General features: G+C 47.6%; 1 protein-coding gene and 1 long non-coding RNA gene across 3 annotated transcripts; one reads left to right on the forward strand and one right to left on the reverse strand.

The window, feature by feature from the left end:
* Positions 1-68: 68 nt before the first annotated feature.
* On the forward strand, positions 69-11596 carry fdxr (ferredoxin reductase). 2 transcript variants are annotated; one of them, XM_062560084.1, is made up of 15 exons: positions 69-186; positions 750-1097; positions 1202-1326; positions 1414-2663; positions 2853-2923; positions 6069-6164; positions 7276-7398; positions 7510-7623; positions 7754-7855; positions 8047-8154; positions 8989-9073; positions 10295-10494; positions 10603-10774; positions 10846-11019; positions 11227-11596. In XM_062560084.1, the coding sequence occupies exons 4-15, from the start codon at positions 2591-2593 to the stop codon at positions 11355-11357; spliced, it is 1449 nt and encodes a 482-aa protein (XP_062416068.1). In that variant the 5' UTR covers positions 69-186; positions 750-1097; positions 1202-1326; positions 1414-2590; the 3' UTR covers positions 11358-11596. The 2 variants fall into 2 exon arrangements, with proteins under 2 accessions (XP_062416068.1, XP_062416067.1); XM_062560083.1 differs by having other exon boundaries at positions 97-247.
* On the reverse strand, positions 6100-7323 carry LOC134107886 (uncharacterized). The gene is made up of 4 exons (XR_009942861.1): positions 7250-7323; positions 6755-6852; positions 6531-6677; positions 6100-6174 (listed from the first exon to the last, which is right to left on the reverse strand). It is a non-coding gene; the product is annotated as an uncharacterized LOC134107886 (long non-coding RNA).
* Positions 11597-21352: the final 9756 nt, after the last annotated feature.

A 21352-nucleotide genomic window follows, 5' to 3' on the forward strand; every position in this document is an offset into this window, starting at 1 on the left:
CGCTTAGGTATCTGATGCAGCTCACACTCACGCCCACACACGACCACACGCAAACGCACACTCGCCGACAGAGATAATCAAGAGCAAGTGAGGAGTCTCAGTCACATTTCCTTTGTCGGCTCGGTCAGTGTTGTGTGTCTTGTGTGGAGTCAGCAGCAGCCCAACTGCAGCATGAAGACCCACTGGGTGAGCTACGTGTTGGGATTCCTCTGCGGGCTTGCCGGGGTAACACTCAGCACCTTGCCAGGTGAGAGTGTGTGTGTGTGTGTGTGTGTGTGTGTGTGTGTAAGGATGCATATGAGTTTGGTGGTTTTACATCGATTTGGATGTGAAAGGTGTGTCTGAGTCAAATGTTCCTGTTTCTTTGCAGCCCCAGCTGTTTTTAAAGTGCACCTGAAAGCAGCAACTTAAACTTACCAAACAAATGAATAGTAAAGGTCCTTCAGTGGTAATCTTACTCAACTCAAATGGATTTGCAGCTACCTAGGTATCAAAAATAATATTTCTGCAAAAATAATCCACTGTAATAGATCCATAAAACTTTAACTCTTTTACAAAGTCATAAACTAGACGCTATGTTTTGCTAGAATGGTTTGATCGTGTATGTTATCAGCTCATTAGGATTTTTTTGGTAAAGTACCACTAGCTCAAAGTTGTACATGTACTTGGTCACCCTGCACAGTTCCACAACCATCGATACGCTTTGTTTGCAAATCAGCGGTCGATAACGATTCATCTCTCCCCGACAGTCTCCCAAGAACCCCTGTCCATCTCTCTGATGAGAGTCAACTCCTCTGCTAAGATCACGTGCTCCACATCGCTGCCGGGCCCCATGGGCTTGTCCCTGTTCCAGGCATTTCCTGATAAAACCCCTATTGTGTATGTGAACATTGACAATGGACTAGTGAACAAGGAGACGTATGCGACTGCTTTTGAAGGCCGTGTTGCCGTAGCTCAGCAGTTTGGGGAGGGACACAGCGTTACCTTTCAGCTCTCTCTGCTGGGACTGGGGGACACCAACCTGTATCACTGCGACTGGAACTTCTTCAAGTCAATGGAGAAACTGCTCAGCCCTGGCACCATTGTGATCATCAGGGGTGAGGAGCATCTGTCCCTCAACTTCAAGGTTACGCACAGTTTGCCTTCAGATAAAAAGGCGTTTTTTAGTGCCGTAACTTCCTTCTCCTTAACTCCCTCACAGAGAAAGACCCAAAGGAACAATGCGGGGACAACATGTTTGATTACATCCTACTTGCCTTGAGCGTGACAGCGTTGTTTGTTGTAGCAATCCTCTGCATCGGAGTGCTGATCGTGAGATGCAAACGAGTGAGTGAGACCGGGAAGCAAATGGACCTGCCCTCGCGACCACGCCGCTGTGCTCCAGTAAATGTCTTTTTTTTGGTGTTTCCACAGTTCAAAAGACGCTTCTCTCCAGCTGGTGCTGCAACACCACCCAGGCCCAGCAGGCCTCAGCATGGCTGTCCCCACCACCAAGTTCAACATCTGCCGTACTTAATCACATCCTTAAACACGGATTTCCGAGGGATTCTGTAACGCTGAGAATTCGATGTGATGGCGACGATGATAAGAGACTTTGTCTTGTAACAGTTATGGGCAACTGTCCAGCAGATTTAGTGAGGGCAAGGTTTTGCAATGGATCATTTGAGTCAGCAGCTCGCATGGCAGCCTCAACCCAGCAAAGATGCCTCACGTCTTGCTTTGCTGCTTTCTATTTCCTTTTATACAAAAAAAACGTGTTTTCTTTGCAGGAGAGTTATTGAGCTACCACCACATCCTGGCTGGTGGGGTGTACAAATATGACGCGTGGGAAGAGTTAACAACCCGCGGAGCAAGCGTTTCTGTCATGCTTTGTGTTTAATTAAATGTGTATTGATTTGTTGACTTGTGCAGTATGCTTGATGTGGTTCCTTTCAATTTCCTTTGAACTTTCAAACAAAAGACAGTGTTTTGTCATCACATTGAAGACAGCTGCTTTGGTATTCTGTAATAAAGTCTTTTATAAAAAGGCATCTGTATTATATTTTTTTTGTATTGCTCTAGTCAGACTTCTAGTCTTGATGCTGTGACTTAGCTAGAACTTTCTTTTAACAGGAGCCTGAAATACCAGGTGTAGTGCAGTAGCTGGCGCACGTTGTTCCTGCGGAACCTTACGTCGCGAATGCCTGTTGTTCCACGGGCCGCTGTTGGCGTGACACACGGCGCAGCCTCGAACATGTCTGTTTAGACGATAACACCGCAATTAACTACGAGTCAAAGTTCACACTCGAGATAATAAGGACCCGTGCACGCGGGCGACTGTTAGCATCAGTTAGCTCCGTGCCGGTCCCCTCTCAGCGCAGGTTGACGTTAGCCGACGTTACGTCAGAACACGCAGCCCGGAAAAGAGAGATGGTTTTCACCTTGGCTCTTGCTCCCAGTCCGGCTCACTGTACTCGTCTCAAAGCATAGCCAGGAATGTTGAGCTGATCAACGAATGCCAGCAACACAAGGCAGCGGTTTTTAAACTGTTTCTTAATCTGAAGCCAGGAGACGTGTCTGTAGCACGGGGAGAAAACGAGCGCCCCACAAAATGCTGTGTTCCGGGTTGAAGCTGTGGAGCTCAGGGAGAAGTGGCGTTAGATGGATAAGTGGACTTCGTGATGGTGAGTCGCTTTGAAAAGTGTTACCCCCTTAATGTCCACCCCGATGCTTGGTGTTGGTTGCCGGTACAAAGCCGAATCAACTAAAGTTAGTCCCACTTTCATTTGGATGAAGTTACGGTATTGAACATATGCGGCAACTTTTGTCGCTGTGTCTGACGTCACTCATGTGTGTCGTCACTGATCCCGCAGGTAGCAGCACGAAGGTGTGTGTTGTGGGAAGCGGGCCGGGAGGTTTCTACACGGCCCAGCAACTCCTCAAGGTACCTCCTGTTTTGATGATATTTTTTACATTGGCCTTCCACCGGATTCTAAATAATATATAATGTATTGTACTATTTGGACCATGGGTCTGAAATAAAGTTCGATTATATCATTAAATGTCATATTCATTTATAGGCATCAGAAAAAACAAGACTTTAAATTATTTTTGCTCAGTTCTTATAACATTATAATCGGCATTAAGCTTGCTGATTTAAAATGTCCTACAATTCCTTAATACATGTAAAAATATAGGTATCTCGCTGTACGCCAGAGTGGTAAAAGTCAGTATACAAAAGTCTATATTATGCCTGTCACTGTCTCTTTTGCAGCACACCTTTTAATCCTTGCCTTAACTTTATCTGCATTCAATTTTAAAAGTATTCTTCATACCTTCACATTCATTGTTTTAGATTTTAATAGTAGAAATAACAATCATTTGTTATTGGTATTTTGGTTGTGTAAAATAGTTTTGAGAGGTGTTATCCAATACAACTTTTTATGGATTGGGATTGTTAAAGCTTTTTACTTTTACTGTGGCAATGCGGACCACTCTTTCTTCTCGTTCTACGTTTCACCTCCATCAACAATTTATTTATTCTCATTTTAAAGGCCCTTGAAGTTAGAGGCCTTTTTAAGCTCGAACTTAAAAGAAGTTCTGGTGTTTTTGCGCAAAAAGTGTTCATTTGTGAAGATGGAGTCGTTTTTTTTTGGCGCAAAACATAATCTGTGTGTCGTCTCCAGTGTAGCCGGTGGCCCGCCTTGAACAAACAGCCACTCAAAATAATCTCCCCGCCCATCCTCTTCCATGACACTTGTGACTTATTGAACCTTGTTTACTTCAGCTGGTGCCCTTTAAAGTATGGAGGACAAAAAATGACTTGAATATGAATAAATGTATGCGTAAATACACGTATAAATAAATGCTTATATAAAAGAATTAATGTATTAATATAATTTTACACCTAAACAGAACATAATTAAATAAATCAGTTTCTACATTTCTGTATTTCTACATTTATTTATTTCTAAATTTATTTATGCCTGTATTTCTGTGTTCGTATGTAAATGAGCTCAGGCGGTCCGAACCTCATTCTTGAGCAGGATTGGTCAAATAGAGGAGCGAGACAGAAGCAATCATCTAGAAGCTGCTAGCAGCGCTCATGGCTTCTACTGGGCTATGGCGGCAAATCACTGTCAAAATTCGAGAACGCAAATGAGGTGTAAATTAAACATCTGTGAACAACAGACGGTCTCGCGCAAGATATTTGCTTGCTCGTGAACCTCCTTGTTCGCGAGGCTAATCTCTCCTCACGCTCAAAGGTGTTTTCTGGTCTTTGGATTGGCTGAAGTTATGCATTCACAGAACCATAGAAGCCCATAAGCACTAAAGAAAGGGGATATAAAGTTGAAATTATGAGATAAAACGTTGTCAAAACACAAACAACCTCTCTGTAACCGTAGTGGACCTTAGATGACAACCAGCTATAACCCTAATTTACCATTATTACTGGCACTCCTCCAGCCGCACTTTAAGACCAATATGCCTCCAGCTCGCAGACCGTATTGGTAAAATAAAGTCTGAATCTTGTCAACTTTCAAGGCGGATTGATTTTTGGAAAAAGATAAGCTATGTGTAGGCTCCTTCATAGTTCAGGCCGCATGACGTCACACCTGGCACCCAGTGGGTGGGGGGGGTGTCTGCAGTCTTCTCTTGTGGAGACTAAATAACTATCGAAAAATTATTTATTTATACATGCGGGGCGTCGGATCACCTTCCTGTAATGTGTGCTAGGATTTATTCAGCCAACAAGTTTCCTCTGCAACTTCCTTATTGTTTTTTATATATATATGATCTTTTTATACATGTGAAACAGAAAGGAATTTGAGAAATAAAAATTCAATTCAACACGGATTTCAGATGTATTCTTAATAAAAGCATTTATTTAACTTCCCCCTGAGTCATGCAGCTGCTGACAGAGGCATTTACTGGAGCATGTCTAATATTAAGCGTACAGTTTGTACAAAGACATCTAACACATTGGACAGGGGGCCTTCAGCGTTGCAGCTGAACTTCAGGGACCAGAACACCAGGCTGACGATGACCACACGGTCCAGTCAACTCCAACCTCCATGTGGACCTACAGTAGAGCCGATGAATTAATATACAGGGAACAGAGAGCTATGATGTGTAATCATCTCTCTAAAACACCTGTTTGATCACAACATTTTAGCAAGTGCCCATGATATGCAGACTAAAAAGGTTCATATTGACATGAAGGAGCCCATATACGAAAGTAAGGTCATAGTAAAAACAAAATGACTGAATTCATTTACACCTGTACTGGGTCCTGCTGTGCCTCGTGTTCATGGAGACGCCACAGTTGCCGGGTGGACTGGTTTCCCTCAGTGGGACTGGTTTCCCTCTGTACGTAATCGCAGCAGGTCCAACCATCCTGGATAATCTGAAAGTGTTTCTGTACGTGGGGAACAAAGCACCAGTGGAGCATAGAGATGAGTATAGAGATGAGTTTTGTTGCCGTTGTGAACTCTATCTATCCTAATCTCTTAAAAAGGTTAAAAAGGACCTGTTTTGTCTTTTAACTTTTATTTATTTATGGTAACATTCATTTACTCATTTCCATATTTATTTGCAACCTTTATTCATTCCTGTATTTATTCATACATTTATTTATTTATACTTTAGTCATTTTTGTCCTCATTATATAGGTGCTCGCGTTGATAAAGGCACAGGCCTTGTATAGTAGAAGTAGAACAGGAAACCCGTAACACACATCTTGGTGTAGACCGCGCTGCCGGTACTTTTGACTCACCGGGCTGTGACATACTGCACTTTTTTATTTTTTACAGTTTTGTAGAGCTATTTATGTGAAGCGTTAGATGGTGTTAGTTCAGTTCCCTAGCCAAGAATAGAACATTAAATAGCTTATTCAAATTAATTGTTTGTAACACAAAGTAAGGAGAGGCATTTTTTTACTTGCACAGTAATTATTATTCAGACTTTACATTTTTTTTAAAGTTTTAACCAGTGTAATCCGTTGGTTTATTACAAATATTTTCAACAACTCTGAGCAAGAAAATGTGTTTCAACTTCCTGTTGTTTCTCTTTCGTTTCTGTCCTCTCAGGCACGGCCGGATGTTGAGGTGGACATTTATGAGCGGCTGCCTGTCCCCTTCGGTCTGGTCAGGTTCGGAGTGGCCCCCGATCACCCAGAAGTCAAGGTCCTTCACCCTAAATAGACATGTTAGAGAAAAGATAGTTGTGCTCACCTATTTTGGGATTTAGTAGAAAAACTGGGCCTGAGGCAGGTTTTTAGACTCTACGAGATGCACTGTGATGAGGACCAGGCTGATGCAAAGATCGGTGCATCAGACAGAATGTAGCACAACGATGAAAGTGAAAGCAGTGCTCATTTAAACGTGAACATACGCAATAAAAAGATCTTTAGTCCCTAAAAAGCATTGAATAATCTTGATCGCAATATTGGTCAGAAATGATCGTGATTAGGATTTTGTCCATAATTGTGCAGCCCTACTGCAGGGTTTGTCCTACCGTGTGATGAAGAGGATTTCAAAAGAAGTACCCACCCACGTGATTTATTTGTTTTCTCCATTCTCGTCTGCAATGGTGATTGGACAGCAAGAAAACCCGTTCAGCTAATGATGCAACTGTGTTCCTCTCTTTGACATGCAGTTTTACCAGTAGTTAGTCCTGGCACGTCCTGTGGAAAATATCTAACACAACAAAGGGAGGATGGCGTGGGATGGTTGTGATGCAAGTACAGGGAAAGTTAGTTCACCTCGCTAAGTACCTTCATTAACTCTATCCCGCAGGGGTGAATGAAACAGAAACATCTCGGCCAGGACAGAAATTGGCAGTTTTCCAGTTAGGAGGTATAGTTTAAGGTTCCTGTTTCAAAAATAAAATGTCATACAACCAGAGTAGTTAATGAGGATACTATGCAGGATATCCCCAAATATCTAGTGACACAGATATATTATGTTTAATAACTTATGACCAGTCAAAAAGCAACAACAAAATGCCAAGCAGACAACACATGTTCCAAAATGAGAAGGGATCTGCCGTTGGCTTTAGTCAGTCAGCTGGTGGCAGAGGGGTGGGGGGGGTTCCGCTGCCCCCACCACACACGGAAAAGGATGAATCTGCATCCCTCTGTTTTCATCGCCGTAGCTGTAGAGATGTCTTTTTAGTGGTGTCCTCATGACAAAGCCTCTTAATCCATTCATAAAAACATACATGAACCGGAAGTCTTCATTTGACGGTTACTGTGGTTTAATCCCCTCACCCATTCTGATGTTCTCCTCGCCTCAGAACGTCATCAACACGTTCACGCAGACAGCCAGACAGTCGCGCTGCAGCTTCTACGGCAACGTGGCCGTGGGGACGGATGTGAGCATGGAGGAGCTGCGGCAAGCCTACCATGCGGTCGTGCTGGTGAGAAACGTGGCCAAAACACAACTCTTGATCAAATGAAATCCATGTTGCGATGTGTGTGTGTGTGTGTGTGTGTGAAGCCTCCGTCTGCGGGACTCCTTTTCATGGCAGAGTTACGGGGCGGAGGGGAACCGGAGCATCGGGGTGCCTGGAGAAGAGCTGGCCGGCGTGCACGCTGCCAAGGACTTTGTGGGCTGGTACAACGGGCTGCCCAGCTGCCGAGAGGTATGCCGAGTGCACTGTGGCTTTCAACGTCCTAACAAGTGGCAAATGACATGAGTCAGGTGTTTCCCCTGTGCTTTTGGGTTTGACTCTTACCATTGAGCTCTGTTTCTCTGTTGCGTTTTCCACTCAGCTGGGACCAGACCTGAGCTGTGAAACGGCCGTGATCCTGGGCCAAGGCAACGTGGCCTTGGATGTAGCGAGGGTCCTGTTGTCTCCCCTTGACATTTTAAAGGTGAGAAACACACAGCCTTCGTTTGGCTGGATATGGAGAGTATAGTAAATATATATAGTATAGTATATTATTTATATATATATATATTAGTAAAATAGTCTTGTCCATTTAATCCACTCTTCAGGAATCCAGTTTTTCTAGGGAGGGAAATGTTATTGAAACAGGCTCAAATGTCTTGTGTCTTTTCCCAGAGGACTGACATCACCCAGCCTGCCCTAGAAGCCCTGGCCGAGAGCCAGGTCCGAAGGGTGCTGATAGTTGGCAGGAGAGGACCCACGCAGGTCGCTTGCACAATCAAGGTGTGTGTCAGATGCGACAGTTTCTCAGAGAGATCAGAATCAAGCGTGCCACTGGTTAGTTAGACTGACAAAAATCTGCAAGCCGTAGCCATTGTCTTTTAGTACCCTTAGTCTAACCCAAATGTTTTGTAGAGGGATTTGAATTCACCCCTATTAACACACAAAGGCTTATTGGTTCAACTTTGACCCACAGTAGAGTTTCCGAGGAGTAGAGCTCTGCAGGTTGCCTTGTCTCAAAGTTGAGCTTTTTGAGGTGCTTAGATCCCCGGAAGCTTAACAGATTTTAGCGTTTTGTTCTTAGCCGTAGAATAAATATCCCATTCATAAACCCGTAAGCTTTGACGTGCCTCGATCTCGGCAAGAAGTAGCAGAGTGTGGCTACAAAACGTCATCGGGCAAATCTATGTCGGCCATCGCTAAAGTCTCTTAATGAAATCTGCCACTCATCCATATGGGCTGCACATGCAGCTACTGGAAATCCTTCAGGTGATTATTTTCCACAACTTGCATGTCTAGGTTTGAGTCTGGAAAATTTGTTGTTGTACCTCTGCCCCAAAGCTGTCGATGGCGGGGATCGCTGCACGTCACAATAGCAAACCAACCGGATTAACAGAACGTTTCGGTTTCCCTTATGGGGTATTTCCATGATCTTATCGGACACCCAAAATAACATTGATGAAGCCAAGTTTTTGCACCAATGAAGAAAATGTGTTTGACCCAACAGTCATTAAGACACCTGAGGGCTGAAAAACAGGGTCCAGGGGGGAGATTCCGAAATCTAAATGATTCTCTAGTGAAGCCCAGCCAATCCGGTGGTTTTATCCTCCTCTGCAGGAGGTCAGAGAAATGGTGAATCTGCCAAACACCGGGCCCGAGATGATGGCGGCAGATTTTGAGGGTGTCGCAGAGGCTCTTAAAGGTGAGAAATTGTGGTTTATGCTGACCCTTTCCCCCTCTTTTTGAGGCTGGCGCTTCCTTTTTATCATCCTAACAATGAGGATATTTCACATTTCAAGGCCTCACAATAGCAAAAATCTGCAAACTGCGACTTTGCCTCCCACTGAGGCGGCCAAAAATGACACACGGAATGAAAGAATATATGCTGTGGTTAGCAGCATGTAGTATGTAGCCCATGTAGGGGAATAGAAACTGTTAACCAGTGGTAGCAGGTGTACTGTGGTTGCTATGATTTTTCTGCTTGTGTGAGAAGCTGTAGAATTGTGCAACACCTCAAAGCGTCTTCAGCCTTCTTCGCCTCTCTCTGTCCTGCTGTGTTATCATCCACCCGATTGGAGATAGTCACACGCGGCTTCCGCTCTTCTCGTATTGATTACCGTAACTTTTCTCTTCAGTACGTCTGCAGGTAATCACAAACGCTGCACCTTGTGGATACGCTTTAGCGTCACACGGGCTGAGACTGCAGCACATCTCTACTAATTCGCCAAAGCCTTCTGTTTTTATTGTATTTCATGGTTCTGGGCTTTCATATCCACCTGTTTTCCCTTTGTTTTCATCCTCTCTTATGAAGCACTTTGTCTGTGACAAGTGCTTTATGAATTCCCCTTTTATTTACTTTGCTAGAAGTGTGTTACTGGACTGCATTGGCAGCTGCACTGAAAACAGAACCTTGATCTCATCTCTGGTAAACAGAGATAAGCATCAAGTGAAGGACGCTGTTGGAAACTGGTGGTTTGTGTCCGTCTTTGTTCCACGGTTAGTGGTTACCGCAGCATTCGAAAAGCACGCGTTCAAAGGGAATGTACAAGGACCCGTCGGTTCTTATTTTCCATTTTCAAGTGGCTCAGTGTATTGTTGCAAGTATTGTGCAACAATACACAGAGCATACGCATATGAAAACACTCGCCTGCATTTAGATTTTTATTCTAGTGTTGTTTTTTTTTTTAACAGCGACTCTTTAGATTTAGTGAGTCTTAGATTTTTATCAACAAAAACAGACTATTTTATATTCTCTACTATTACCTTTGCTGTCTATAGTCTTTGAAACAGCAGTCACAGGACTGAAATCACAAAACCAGACAGAAATCCACACACATTCTTTTGCCGTGCCCAGTTTATCTACTTTAAAAAAGACGGCCTGACAGACATTTATCTTCAGCGGAGGGCTCTTTTGCTCCGTCAGATCTGCCGAGGCCCAGGAAGCGCCTGACGGAGCTGATGTTGAAGACGGCCCTGGAGACCCCGGGAGCGAAGGAGCAGCAGAGGCGGAACGGGGCCTCCCGCACCTGGGGCTTTCGATTCTTCCGGAGCCCCGTCGAAATCCTAGCCGACTCTGAGCGGGGTGGCGTGGCTGGCATCCGCCTGGCGGTCAACCAGCTGGAGGTTAAACAGGATTTATTTTTTACATTTTTTTTTTAACTCCATGTGACCATTTTGCAGCCGTGTTAGTTTACTGCCCGGGTTCAAGGTGCTTTTCCTCTGCGTGACCAGGGCTCGGGCGACGGAGCCCGAGCAGTGCTCACCGGAGAAGTGGAGGATGTGACCTGTGGCCTGGTCATCAGCAGTATAGGCTACAAGAGCCTCCCCATAGACCCGTCGCTGCCGTTTGACTCCCGCAGGGCCATCGTGCCAAACGACATGGGGCGCGTTCAACAGGCTGCAGGTACCTCAGCAAATCACCACGGATACCAGAAGTAGAACTGAAAAATGTAGTGAATTGCTGTCTCTGCCCAGGTCTCTACTGTAGTGGCTGGCTGAAAACGGGGCCCACGGGCGTGATAGCTACCACTATGAACAGTAGCTTCGACACGGCTCGGTCCATGGTGGAGGACATGGAATCGGGAGCGTTGAACGTATCTGCTGCCAAGCCTGGTTCCCAAAGTGTCCGCGCTCTCCTCGAAAAGAGAGGTACTCTACTGCCCCCTTTTGGGTTCTTCTACTACTACTACTACTAGTTTTGACTGAACCGATAAACGGGCTGATGATGAATTTAAAAGATGTAGACATCACACTTCTGCAGAGGGGAGAAGAGTCCACATGGCTACAGTCAAATCTACTGTACCAGTCCGTTTGCTAACAAATCAAACTTCATTTGTGTTTTGTACATTTTTATAGGAGTGAAACCAGTGAATTTCGTGGACTGGGAGAAGATTGACCGTGTGGAGGTGAGCAGGGGCGAAGCTGTCGGGAAACCCAGAGAAAAACTTCTGTCCGTGGAGGAAATGCTGCTAGCGGCTCGAAGTTAACTGAACAAAAGGAACACTGAGTGACTTCTGTATGAAACAAGTTACCATACAGATGAGGATCAAGGACCAGCAACAAAAGAAATGGGTCACTCAACGTGGACGTAAATAATTTTGTACACTTACAAAGACTGAGTTGTGGCACTCACACCAGACCCTCTAATGGACACCAACAACGATGAACTATTGTGTATTGCATTATACTGTATGTATGTGAAAAAGTAAACGCTGGCTGAATTTTGTTCTTTGAATATCTTTACACACACACACGCACGTAGATATGCAATAGGTGAACTCATTTTTCCATACAGGCCCTGTTGTGGTTTGGATAGCTCATAATAATTATATTGTGTTATAGGCAGACATTTTTATTTTGAGTGACTTATAAGGACATAAAACCACTGTTGGGTCTGTAAAGGGACAATGATTCTGCCACCCTCATTAACATAAATACACACTAACCTGACAGGACACAGCATTACTGGAACAATATAATAATCAACAATCTTAATGAATGACTAAATTGGAGGCATAAAAGTTTCCCCCCTCCAGAGTGAGGCAGTATGTGTATAGATCAATCTGTACACATAGTGGCTCACTAGATCTATATACATCAGTGAGTGCCTGCACAACGTGGCTTTCATTTAACATGAAAAACAGAGCTGGGACAATTTTTTTTATTGATATTGAGGTCAAACTCAGGACACAAGTAACCAGACTAGTAGTTTTGTAAACAATTCTTGTTTATCATACAAACAACCAAAGAGAGTGACTGAGCGAGAGAGAGAGCAATAGACAGAACTAGGGCCGGGACTCGATTAAAAATATTAATCTAATTAATTAGAGGCTTTGTAATTAATTAATCAAAATTAATCACATTTTAATTGCATAAATATTTGACCTGAGAACAGTGAGAAGTCATTTTTTTCACATGGATTTTGATTTTTGTTCAACCAATTCCAGCAGACAAGTGTAGAAATAGCATATTTAGAAATATAGTACTTTCAGAAATTCAGGTAGCCTATAGGTAAGTAGACCTTCTGTAAACTATGTTTTTTTAAGTAGACAAATACTTTAAAGTACATTCAAAACATTGGTTATTTTTTCAGACCTGGTCTTAGTTACCCTGGTCCTTAAACCAGTCATCTGGTGCAGTGTGGGTTGGGTGTGGGTCCTTGTACTCGGGTCGGGCTAACGTCCACGCTAGCTGCTAATTGTTGTGCATTGAGGTGATACTTGAGGCTCGATGTGAATTCCTTGTTGCACAGCTTGCACACAACCACGCTCCTATCGACGCTTCCATCCGTGTGTTTATTATAATAAGATTTTCCATTCACGGGGCCACCCGACACGGTCTCGTCAGCCTCTTTGTATATGTTCACTGTGGTTTGTTGTCGTCTGAAGTCATGAACGCTAGTTGGTGCTCCAGTATAATCGGTCCTCCAAAACTCATCCAGTGAGAAACGTTCCGCGGTGGATAATTGATGGTCATGTTTGTACATCTAAGTGTAATAGGTGTATTGAAAAATAATCTGAATGAAAATACTAATTACTTATATAAGTCTCTCTCTCTCTCTCTCTCTCTCTCTCTCTGTGTGAGTGACGAGCGTGCAGAGCGTGGAGGTGGGAGCGATAGCGTTTGTAGTGTAGATCTGCCTAATATTTAATGCGTTGAATTTAGAAGTTTTGTGTAGAAGTGTTTTGTTGGGTAGTGTTCCTGTTGTGCGCGTTTTTGCAGCCGATCAAGTTACGCTGATTGGCGTGCTAAACGCAGCCATGGACCTGACCCGACTAACGCGGAAGCACGGCGTTAAGGTTCCGCCGGGCTTCTCCTGCTCGGTAGAGGACTGCAGCCTGGCCGTGGGAGAGATGGTCGGTCACGGCAGCGTAAAGTCCGCCGCCCGCATGAACAACGCGGTGGTGTTGTTTGTAGACAGTGTGGACAAAGCTAACATGGTGGTGGAAAAGGGGATCGTGGTGAATCAGACGCGCGTGCCCGTTCTGCCTCTCGCCACACCAGCGACCCGAGTCACGGTCTCTAACGTCCCCCCGTTCATCGGAGACGAGATGCTGACCAGAGAGCTGTCAAGACACGGGAAGGTCGTGTCTGGCGTTAAAAAAGTGACATCAGGCTGCAAATCTCCTCTCCTCAGACACGTGGTGTCGCACAAGAGGACGCTGTACATGCTCCTCAACCAAAAAAACGAGGATCTCAATGTGGTGTTTAAAGTAAGGGTGGATGGTTTTGATTATTTGGTTTTTGCCAACTCTGACAATTCAAGGTGTTACCGGTGTGGGAGGGAGGGACATCAAAGCAGAGCATGTCCAGAGAGGAAATCTACTAGTCACAACCAAGGGGGGCATGAAAGACAAGAGGGGACAGTTGGGGTCCAGCAAGGAGGGGAAGAAGGGACAGATCGAGTCCAGGAGAGTGTGGCGAGTGAGGGGGGTGAACGTGGAGTTCAGCTGGTGGAGAGAGGGACTGGTGGAGTGAAGGACCTGACGGGTGGGGCCCAGCAGGTGGGGCAGACGAATGACGGAGTGAATGAAGGGACGAGTGAGACCCAGCAAGTGGGGCAGGCGAATGACGGAGTGAATGAAGGGACAAGCGAGACCCAGCAAGTGAGGCAGGCGAATGATGGAGTGAATGAAGGGACAAGTGAGACCCAGCAAGTGGGGCAGGCGAATGACGGAGTGAATGAGAAAATAGTTGGGGTCCAGCAGGTTAGAAAAGGGGGTGAAGGGAGGCAAGAAGAGACTGGAGGGTGTCTGGAGACATACTTTGAAGGGACACTGTCTACTGATAGTGAAATGGACATGGAGGGGGGAGAAGAAAGTTTAAAAATCCCCCTCCTGAAGAGAAAGACGGAGAGCAGAGGGGGCTCTCAAGCCAAGAAGGGGTCAGGGAGCAGAAGGACAGGGGGAGCAGCAGTAGCCGATTCGGCTGTGGAGCAAGACTCTGCGGACAGCGTCTCTTCTGGCGGGACGGCCACTAATTGCTACAGCGTGGGGAGGGTGAAACTCTTCCTGAAGACCACAAAGAACATGAAGGGGATACAGCTGGAGGACTACTTTCCTGATATGGAGAAATTCAGGCGTACTGCTCGAGAGGGCGCAAGTAAACGAGGGAGTTCCCGCTACACCCAGCAGGAGGTCTTCCGGCTACGAAAGTTCGTCCAGAGGATCAACGAGAGGGCTGCCGTGGATTGAGTGGAGTACCGGCTGAGAGGAGGAGCCAGTGACCAGACGAACCTACGGTCCATCGACAAAGTGGACGATTTCTGTGTGCGTCGGTGCTGCAGAGGAATCTGGAGCTGATTGGCTGGAAGGAGATTGCGTCTTCGCAGAGTCATTCTGTGTGTTCATTGGACCTTTAATGTCAACATGGAATATGTTTTTGTTTGTGTTTGTTTTTTTTAAGAAAATAAAGGTTTTTGAAAAATCAAAAAAAAAAAATCTCTCTCTCTCTCTCTCTCTCTCTCTCTCTCTCTCTCTCTCTCTCTCTCTCTCTCTCTCTCTCTCTCTCTCTCTCTCTCTCTCTCTCTCTCTCTCTCTCTCTCTCTCTCTCTCTCTCTCTCTCTCTCTCTCTCTCTCTCTCTCTCTCTCTCTCTCTCTCTCTCTCTCTCTCTCTCTCTCTCTCTCTCTCTCTCTCTCTCTCTCTCTCTCTCTCTCTCTCTCTCTCTCTCTCTCTCTCTCTCTCTCTCTAAGGGCCTTCTTTATGGAGAGTTCATTAGGAGATAGATCTATATTTAAATATCAACAGAAATAATTAGTGTCAAAAACCTCCTGAAATATGAAGTCACCAATATTCTTACCTCTCATTGTCCTCTGCGGCCCATTACCACTCGTTTCAGTATTGCCACCAACCGGCAAACCAGAGCCTATGGACAGAGCAGTTGCTTTTATTCAAATGTTACTCCACCCCTACATTTACTATACTCCACTGCAAAGTTCTTGAATAGAAGTCTCCAACCGAACATATAGAATTACCTTTGGTAAACCAGACAGTCAGCAGAGAAACAAGCAAGGCCCAAAAAGCTCCCATTACTTCAGTCACCAACAGAAAATGCAAACTGAGTCACATCACAGGTAAATATAGTCGTCTGCAGGTGTCACAGGAGTAGCTGATCAGCCCTGATTGGCTCTCCCTCAAGAGAGTAAGTGCTCGTTGGACAGCTAGAAATCTGCTGTCCAAGTCTTTTTCATTCATGTCCGTATTCTCAATTTCTAACTAACTTCTTCACAATAAAGAAATGATTGTGGGTGATCAAAAATAATAGCCGCGACACTGCATTTACCGTATAAATTAAGTTATAAAAAGTGTTCACGTTGGTCGACGACTACCAATAGCCACATGGTTCTGTGTTGGACCGCCAATAAGAGTGACCATATGCTTTATTTAGGTCTGATCAGAGAATCCTCCATCAACTTTCATTGTTATGCAGACAATACTCAAATGTAACCCTCGAGTTAGAGAAAACCAACTAGCTTCAAGCAGGTCTTAAGGACATCAAAGCCTGTTTCGTCCTGTTAAACTCTGGACAATTGACTGGGTGCTCGAGGCCAAATTTGCAGAAAGTATTTTGCTAGATGCCATTGCGCTGGCATCCAGCTGCACTGTAAAATCTGGATGTGTCCTTTAAGGTACCAAAAGCTTATACTGCCCCCCCCCCCACCTACCTGATTAAAAGCAAGAGACTACTCTGCTCAAAGTGATGCAGAAAAATCAGTTTATGAATTTCTTACTTCTAGATTTATCCATATCAGGCCGCTCTATTAAGTTTCTGAATCACAATGTCATTAAAACTGAGAAAAGGGATCACTTCCTGTATTAGCTTCATTCCAGGGGGCCGAAGGTCACCTCATTTAACACTAGGCTCAAGACTCCTTTTTGAAAACTATTCTAGCTTTTAGAAGCACCTAGGTAAGGTCCTAGAAGCCTAGGATTCAAAGAGCCCTCCCTCCCAGTAGACATGTTCATGACCAATGATGTCACACCAAGTGTACTTCAGTAACAGGGAAACTGAAATTTCAAGGACAGTTTTATTGAACAGCACAGATTAAAATTGGTACAAGCTGAAACGTCTTAAGATGAACCATTGTTAGAGGGGATGATGCGGCCTTTGTTGTAGTTGCCCACAGTCACGTTGTTGCCTGCGGAGCCGTCGTCGCCCACAGTCACGTTGTTGCCTGCGGAGCCGTCGTCGCCCACTGTGACGTTGTTGCCTGCGGAGCCGTCGTCGCCCACTGTGACGTTGTTGCCTGCGGAGCCGTCGTCGCCCACTGTGACGTTGTTGCCTGCGGAGCCGTCGTCGCCCACTGTGACGTTGTTGCCTGCGGAGCCGTCGTCGCCCACTGTGACGTTGTTGCCTGCGGAGCCGTCGTCGCCCACTGTGACGTTGTTGCCTGCGGAGCCGTCGTCGCCCACAGTGACGTTGTTGCCTGCGGAGCCGTCGTCGCCCACAGTCACGTTGTTGCCTGCGGAGCCGTCGTCGCCCACTGTGACGTTGTTGCCTGCGGAGCCGTCGTCGCCCACTGTGACGTTGTTGCCTGCGGAGCCGTCGTCGCCAACTGTGACGTTGTTGCCTGCGGAGCCGTCGTCGCCAACTGTGACGTTGTTGCCTGCGGAGCCGTCGTCGCCCACTGTGACGTTGTTGCCTGCGGTGCCGTCGTCGCCCACTGTGACGTTGTTGCCTGCGGTGCCGTCGTCGCCCACTGTGACGTTGTTGCCTGCGGAGCCGTCGTCGCCCACTGTGACGTTGTTGCCTGCGGAGCCGTCGTCGCCCACTGTGACGTTGTTGCCTGCGGTGCCGTCGTCGCCAACTGTGACGTTGTTGCCTGCGGTGCCGTCGTCGCCCACTGTGACGTTGTTGCCTGCGGTGCCGTCGTCGCCAACTGTGACGTTGTTGCCTGCGGTGCCGTCGTCGCCAACTGTGACGTTGTTGCCTGCGGTGCCGTCGTCGCCCACTGTGACGTTGTTGCCTGCGGAGCCGTCGTCGCCCACTGTGACGTTGTTGCCTGCGGAGCCGTCGTCGCCCACAGTGACGTTGTTGCCTGCGGTGCCGTCGTCGCCAACTGTGACGTTGTTGCCTGCGGTGCCGTCGTCGCCAACTGTGACGTTGTTGCCTGCGGAGCCGTCGTCGCCCACTGTGACGTTGTTGCCTGCGGTGCCGTCGTCGCCCACTGTGACGTTGTTGCCTGCGGTGCCGTCGTCGCCCACTGTGACGTTGTTGCCTGCGGTGCCGTCGTCGCCAACTGTGACGTTGTTGCCTGCGGTGCCGTCGTCGCCCACTGTGACGTTGTTGCCTGCGGAGCCGTCGTCGCCCACTGTGACGTTGTTGCCTGCGGAGCCGTCGTCGCCCACAGTGACGTTGTTGCCTGCGGTGCCGTCGTCGCCAACTGTGACGTTGTTGCCTGCGGAGCCGTCGTCGCCAACTGTGACGTTGTTGCCTGCGGAGCCGTCGTCGCCCACAGTCACGTTGTTGCCTGCGGAGCCGTCGTCGCCCACAGTCACGTTGTTGCCTGCGGAGCCGTCGTCGCCCACTGTGACGTTGTTCCCTGCGGAGCCGTCGTCGCCCACTGTGACGTTGCTGCCTGCGGAGCCGTCGTCGCCCACAGTCACGTTGTTGCCTGGGGAGCCGTCGTCGCCCACTGTGACGTTGTTCCCTGCGGAGCCGTCGTCGCCCACTGTGACGTTGCTGCCTGCGGAGCCGTCGTCGCCCACTGTGACGTTGTTGCGTGGGGCGCCGTCGTCGCCCACAGTGCCGTTTTGGCCTGCGCTGCCATCGCCTAGAGTGCCGTTCTGGGCAGTGTTGCTGCTGCCCTCGTCGCCCTGCGGCTTTTCAACAACTTGCAGGTAGACAGCGGATGTCGCAACTTCTACTTGATTGGTGTCCAGTTGCACTAAAGTAAGACATTAAATGATTGAAATCAAAGTAACAAAAACCTATGAAACTTAACCACATAATGTAACCAAGAACACAAACCATACACAAACATGAAATAGGGTTAACCAGAAGTTGCTCACCTTCGTTAGACTTCCGCAGCAACAAGGAGTCAAGCGAATGGTGAAGTGTAAGGGCCTTCTTTATGGAGAGTTCATTAGGAGATAGATCTATATTTAAATATCAACAGAAATAATTAGTGTCAAAAACCTCCTGAAATATGAAGTCACCAATATTCTTACCTCTCATTGTCCTCTGCGGCCCATTACCACTCGTTTCAGTATTGCCACCAACCGGCAAACCAGAGCCTATGGACAGAGCAGTTGCTTTTATTCAAATGTTACTCCACCCCTACATTTACTATACTCCACTGCAAAGTTCTTGAATAGAAGTCTCCAACCGAACATATAGAATTACCTTTGGTAAACCAGACAGTCAGCAGAGAAACAAGCAAGGCCCAAAAAGCTCCCATTACTTCAGTCACCAACAGAAAATGCAAACTGAGTCACATCACAGGTAAATATAGTCGTCTGCAGGTGTCACAGGAGTAGCTGATCAGCCCTGATTGGCTCTCCCTCAAGAGAGTAAGTGCTCGTTGGACAGCTAGAAATCTGCTGTCCAAGTCTTTTTCATTCATGTCCGTATTCTCAATTTCTAACTAACTTCTTCACAATAAAGAAATGATTGTGGGTGATCAAAAATAATAGCCGCGACACTGCATTTACCGTATAAATTAAGTTATAAAAAGTGTTCACGTTGGTCGACGACTACCAATAGCCACATGGTTCTGTGTTGGACCGCCAATAAGAGTGACCATATGCTTTATTTAGGTCTGATCAGAGAATCCTCCATCAACTTTCATTGTTATGCAGACAATACTCAAATGTAACCCTCGAGTTAGAGAAAACCAACTAGCTTCAAGCAGGTCTTAAGGACATCAAAGCCTGTTTCGTCCTGTTAAACTCTGGACAATTGACTGGGTGCTCGAGGCCAAATTTGCAGAAAGTATTTTGCTAGATGCCATTGCGCTGGCATCCAGCTGCACTGTAAAATCTGGATGTGTCCTTTAAGGTACCAAAAGCTTATACTGCCCCCCCCCCCACCTACCTGATTAAAAGCAAGAGACTACTCTGCTCAAAGTGATGCAGAAAAATCAGTTTATGAATTTCTTACTTCTAGATTTATCCATATCAGGCCGCTCTATTAAGTTTCTGAATCACAATGTCATTAAAACTGAGAAAAGGGATCACTTCCTGTATTAGCTTCATTCCAGGGGGCCGAAGGTCACCTCATTTAACACTAGGCTCAAGACTCCTTTTTGAAAACTATTCTAGCTTTTAGAAGCACCTAGGTAAGGTCCTAGAAGCCTAGGATTCAAAGAGCCCTCCCTCCCAGTAGACATGTTCATGACCAATGATGTCACACCAAGTGTACTTCAGTAACAGGGAAACTGAAATTTCAAGGACAGTTTTATTGAACAGCACAGATTAAAATTGGTACAAGCTGAAACGTCTTAAGATGAACCATTGTTAGAGGGGATGATGCGGCCTTTGTTGTAGTTGCCCACAGTCACGTTGTTGCCTGCGGAGCCGTCGTCGCCCACAGTCACGTTGTTGCCTGCGGAGCCGTCGTCGCCCACTGTGACGTTGTTGCCTGCGGAGCCGTCGTCGCCCACTGTGACGTTGTTGCCTGCGGAGCCGTCGTCGCCCACTGTGACGTTGTTGCCTGCGGAGCCGTCGTCGCCCACTGTGACGTTGTTGCCTGCGGAGCCGTCGTCGCCCACTGTGACGTTGTTGCCTGCGGAGCCGTCGTCGCCCACTGTGACGTTGTTGCCTGCGGAGCCGTCGTCGCCCACAGTGACGTTGTTGCCTGCGGAGCCGTCGTCGCCCACAGTGACGTTGTTGCCTGCGGAGCCGTCGTCGCCCACAGTCACGTTGTTGCCTGCGGAGCCGTCGTCGCCCACTGTGACGTTGTTGCCTGCGGAGCCGTCGTCGCCCACTGTGACGTTGTTGCCTGCGGAGCCGTCGTCGCCAACTGTGACGTTGTTGCCTGCGGAGCCGTCGTCGCCAACTGTGACGTTGTTGCCTGCGGAGCCGTCGTCGCCAACTGTGACGTTGTTGCCTGCGGTGCCGTCGTCGCCCACTGTGACGTTGTTGCCTGCGGTGCCGTCGTCGCCCACTGTGACGTTGTTGCCTGCGGAGCCGTCGTCGCCCACTGTGACGTTGTTGCCTGCGGAGCCGTCGTCGCCCACTGTGACGTTGTTGCCTGCGGTGCCGTCGTCGCCAACTGTGACGTTGTTGCCTGCGGTGCCGTCGTCGCCCACTGTGACGTTGTTGCCTGCGGTGCCGTCGTCGCCAACTGTGACGTTGTTGCCTGCGGTGCCGTCGTCGCCAACTGTGACGTTGTTGCCTGCGGTGCCGTCGTCGCCCACTGTGACGTTGTTGCCTGCGGAGCCGTCGTCGCCCACTGTGACGTTGTTGCCTGCGGAGCCGTCGTCGCCCACAGTGACGTTGTTGCCTGCGGTGCCGTCGTCGCCAACTGTGACGTTGTTGCCTGCGGTGCCGTCGTCGCCAACTGTGACGTTGTTGCCTGCGGAGCCGTCGTCGCCCACTGTGACGTTGTTGCCTGCGGTGCCGTCGTCGCCCACTGTGACGTTGTTGCCTGCGGTGCCGTCGTCGCCCACTGTGACGTTGTTGCCTGCGGTGCCGTCGTCGCCAACTGTGACGTTGTTGCCTGCGGTGCCGTCGTCGCCCACTGTGACGTTGTTGCCTGCGGAGCCGTCGTCGCCCACTGTGACGTTGTTGCCTGCGGAGCCGTCGTCGCCCACAGTGACGTTGTTGCCTGCGGTGCCGTCGTCGCCAACTGTGACGTTGTTGCCTGCGGAGCCGTCGTCGCCAACTGTGACGTTGTTGCCTGCGGAGCCGTCGTCGCCCACAGTCACGTTGTTGCCTGCGGAGCCGTCGTCGCCCACAGTCACGTTGTTGCCTGCGGAGCCGTCGTCGCCCACTGTGACGTTGTTCCCTGCGGAGCCGTCGTCGCCCACTGTGACGTTGC

Source organism: Pungitius pungitius, chromosome 21 (genome assembly GCF_949316345.1).
Source record: "Pungitius pungitius chromosome 21, fPunPun2.1, whole genome shotgun sequence".
Lineage (NCBI taxonomy): Eukaryota > Metazoa > Chordata > Actinopteri > Perciformes > Gasterosteidae > Pungitius > Pungitius pungitius.